The sequence below is a fragment of the Pteropus alecto genome, unplaced genomic scaffold (assembly GCF_000325575.1).
Source record: "Pteropus alecto unplaced genomic scaffold, ASM32557v1 scaffold320, whole genome shotgun sequence".
Lineage (NCBI taxonomy): Eukaryota > Metazoa > Chordata > Mammalia > Chiroptera > Pteropodidae > Pteropus > Pteropus alecto.
In genome coordinates this window covers 1,435,116-1,437,656 of record NW_006429963.1, presented here as the reverse complement: position 1 = coordinate 1,437,656, position 2,541 = coordinate 1,435,116, and the positions used below count along the sequence as shown (strand labels likewise).

At 62.8% G+C, this 2,541-nt stretch overlaps 1 protein-coding gene across 1 annotated transcript in view; it reads right to left on the bottom strand.

Moving 5' to 3' along the window:
* Positions 1–1,803, bottom strand: part of SHH (sonic hedgehog) — a 13,169-nt gene extending 11,366 nt beyond the window's left edge. The window contains exon 1 of the mRNA XM_025044914.1: positions 1,493–1,803. Within this exon, the coding sequence (XP_024900682.1) occupies positions 1,493–1,792 (300 nt within the window). The 5' untranslated portion in view covers positions 1,793–1,803. The remainder of the gene's footprint in view (positions 1–1,492) is intronic.
* Positions 1,804–2,541: the final 738 nt, after the last annotated feature.

Below are 2,541 nucleotides of genomic sequence, written 5' to 3'. Positions count from 1 at the left end.
CTCCTCGCTCCCCCTCTCCTGCCTCGCCTCCCGCCTCCCCGGTTCCGAGGGCCCCCCCAGAAGGCCCCCTCCCTCCCGTGGCAGCAGTGTGACCAGGGGTCGGGCCCCAGACGCGCTGGAGAACTCCCCGCCACCGCCGGCCGCAAGCACGGTCGCCCCGGGGCCTGCGCAGAGTTCACCGCGGCTCGCGCCGCCCTGGGCACAGGCGCCCGCGGCCACCCTCGCGGTCCAGATTTAAGGTGGTCGCGAGCAGACTGGAGAGAGCGAGGTCTCGAGAAGGACTCGCCCCCACCCGCTCCCTCTCCTCCCCCTTCCGTCAGCCCCAGCCGGCTCCCCCGCTGCCCGCGTCCTCTCTCGGCTCCGCGGCGAGGCCGGGCTCGGGCTGGGAACCGAGGGCCCGGCGGTGGCGCCTCTGCGCGCCACCCCCACCCTGGCCGCTCAGTCGGCGGCGGTACGCTCCTAGCCCTAAAGGTAGGACTCGAATATTTTAATAGGGCAATAAAAAGGATGTTGACCCATATTTGCCAGGAAATCCATATCTAGCTTCAGTTACACGCGCACGGAGTTTCAGACCGTCCACGGCGGGCGGAGGCGCGGCCAGAAGTCTCCGGCGGAGGCGGGGGAGAGGAGCGCGCCCTTCCCCTCGCATCCCCTTTCCAGCCCCCCCCGCTGGCTTTTAGTCTCTCCCGGTGCCTCTGCCAGCAGGTTGAAAACTGGAGTGAAGCGATGCCAGTAAGTTCTAAGTCCCTCCCCTCAAGTACCGCGGCCCGGGAGAATGAAAGCGCATCCTTAAAGAAATATCGATGCGTTCACACTCTGATGGGCGCAACTGCCACCGCGGGCTCGCAGTGGAGCTATGTGACACGCCAGGGACTAGCCGGGCGGCCTCGGGAGCCCCCGCCTTTTGTCAGAACCAGAACGCGTCCTGGCTTTTCCGATCGAGGGCCTTTGGTGGGGTCAGCCGGGTGCGGGTCATTGTGGGAGAGAAAAGCACAGGAGAGAAGGGAGAGGCGGGGGCTCCGAGGTCTGAGGCTGGAGGCAGCATCTGCACAGCGATCTGGAAGCCGCTGTATGTTTTTGCTCTCTGTTCATGGGGGGGGGGGGGCGCGGTGTCCAGCCCCCTCCCTCCATCTCCACTCCAAACTCGGAAGGGGTAGACGCCCCCAAAGTGAAGGTCTCCCCGATTTACGAGCCAGGGCTGAAGCAGGATGGGAAGGCCACCACGGCAAGACGCATCAAATCAGGGCCATCGGTGGACCGCGGCGCCTACCGGCCTCCCCCGCCCCCACCCTAAACTTCTCCAGCTGGACCCTTCACCTCCATTCCGCTCCAGGAAGAGGAAGGGATGGCAGGTAGGCAGGTGGGTGGGGAGGGAGAGAGCGAAATCGCCTTTCTACCTGCCTGCAGAGCAAACACACCAAGTCTGGAACTGCTCGGTTACGCCGAAGCCCCCGGAACGCGCCGCGCTCCGCGCCGGGCTCCGGGTTTCTACCTGAGTCATCAGCCTGTCCGCGCCGGTGTTCTCCTCATCCTTGAATATGATGTCGGGGTTGTAATTGGGGGTGAGCTCCTTGACCCGCTCCGAGTTTCTCGAGATCTTCCCTTCGTATCTTCCGCTGGCCCCGAGCGTCTTCTCCGCCACGTTGGGGATAAACTGCTTGTAGGCTAAAGGGGTCAGCTTTTTGGGGTGCCGCCTCTTCCCGAATCCCCTGCCGGGTCCACACGCCAGCCCCGAGCACAGCAGCAGCGAGGAGACGAACGCCAGCAGCAGACATCGCGCCAGCAGCAGCATCTCGTCCGGGGAACCCGGGCACTTCAAAGCCGGCCCCGTGCGGGTCTGTGTGCGCGGAGTGTGCGCGAGTGTGTGTGTGTGTGTGTGTGCGTGTGTGTGTGTGTGCGCGCGCCTGTGCGCTCTCCCTCGCTCGGCTTGCTGCTGGCTCCCTCGCCCGCTCTGCCTCTCTCTTTCTCTTCCTATAGAACCCTGCCCGCCGCTGCTGCGGGGGGCTCTCGGCGGATCCCCACCCAGACGGGGGCTGGAGCGGCAGGCTGCTGGTCGCTGATAACGGAGCACATCGGAGTTGGGGCGGGAGACAGCAATCAAAAGACAAAAAGAGTCTGATTTTAAATGGTAGCAAGCCTGGAGAGCTTGTGAGAGAGGCTGTCTCCAGTACTATATTATAGCTGGCAGGGGCGCATCTGATTGGCCAAAGCAGCACAAGCTTGTCTTCTGATGGTTAACCCTAAAAAAGACTAGAATTTTTTTTTCCCCTGTCGCCGCTGTTGCTTTATTTTTACCTGAAGGCTTCGAGTTGGAAAAGGAAACCTTCGCCGAGACAAAGGTGGGCGTGAGGGAGGCGGCCGGCTTCCGAGGATGACATCAGTCACCCCTGCGCTGCGTGCATCACGGGTCCCCCTTCACTTTCTCCAGAATGGTAGGTGCTTCAGTTAAAACCAAGCGAAGTTTTAGAGGACAGTCTGGATCGCCCCCCTCCCAGCTTCGATTACCAAACAAGTATTCTCTTCGGCGTGCGAGGGGCAGAG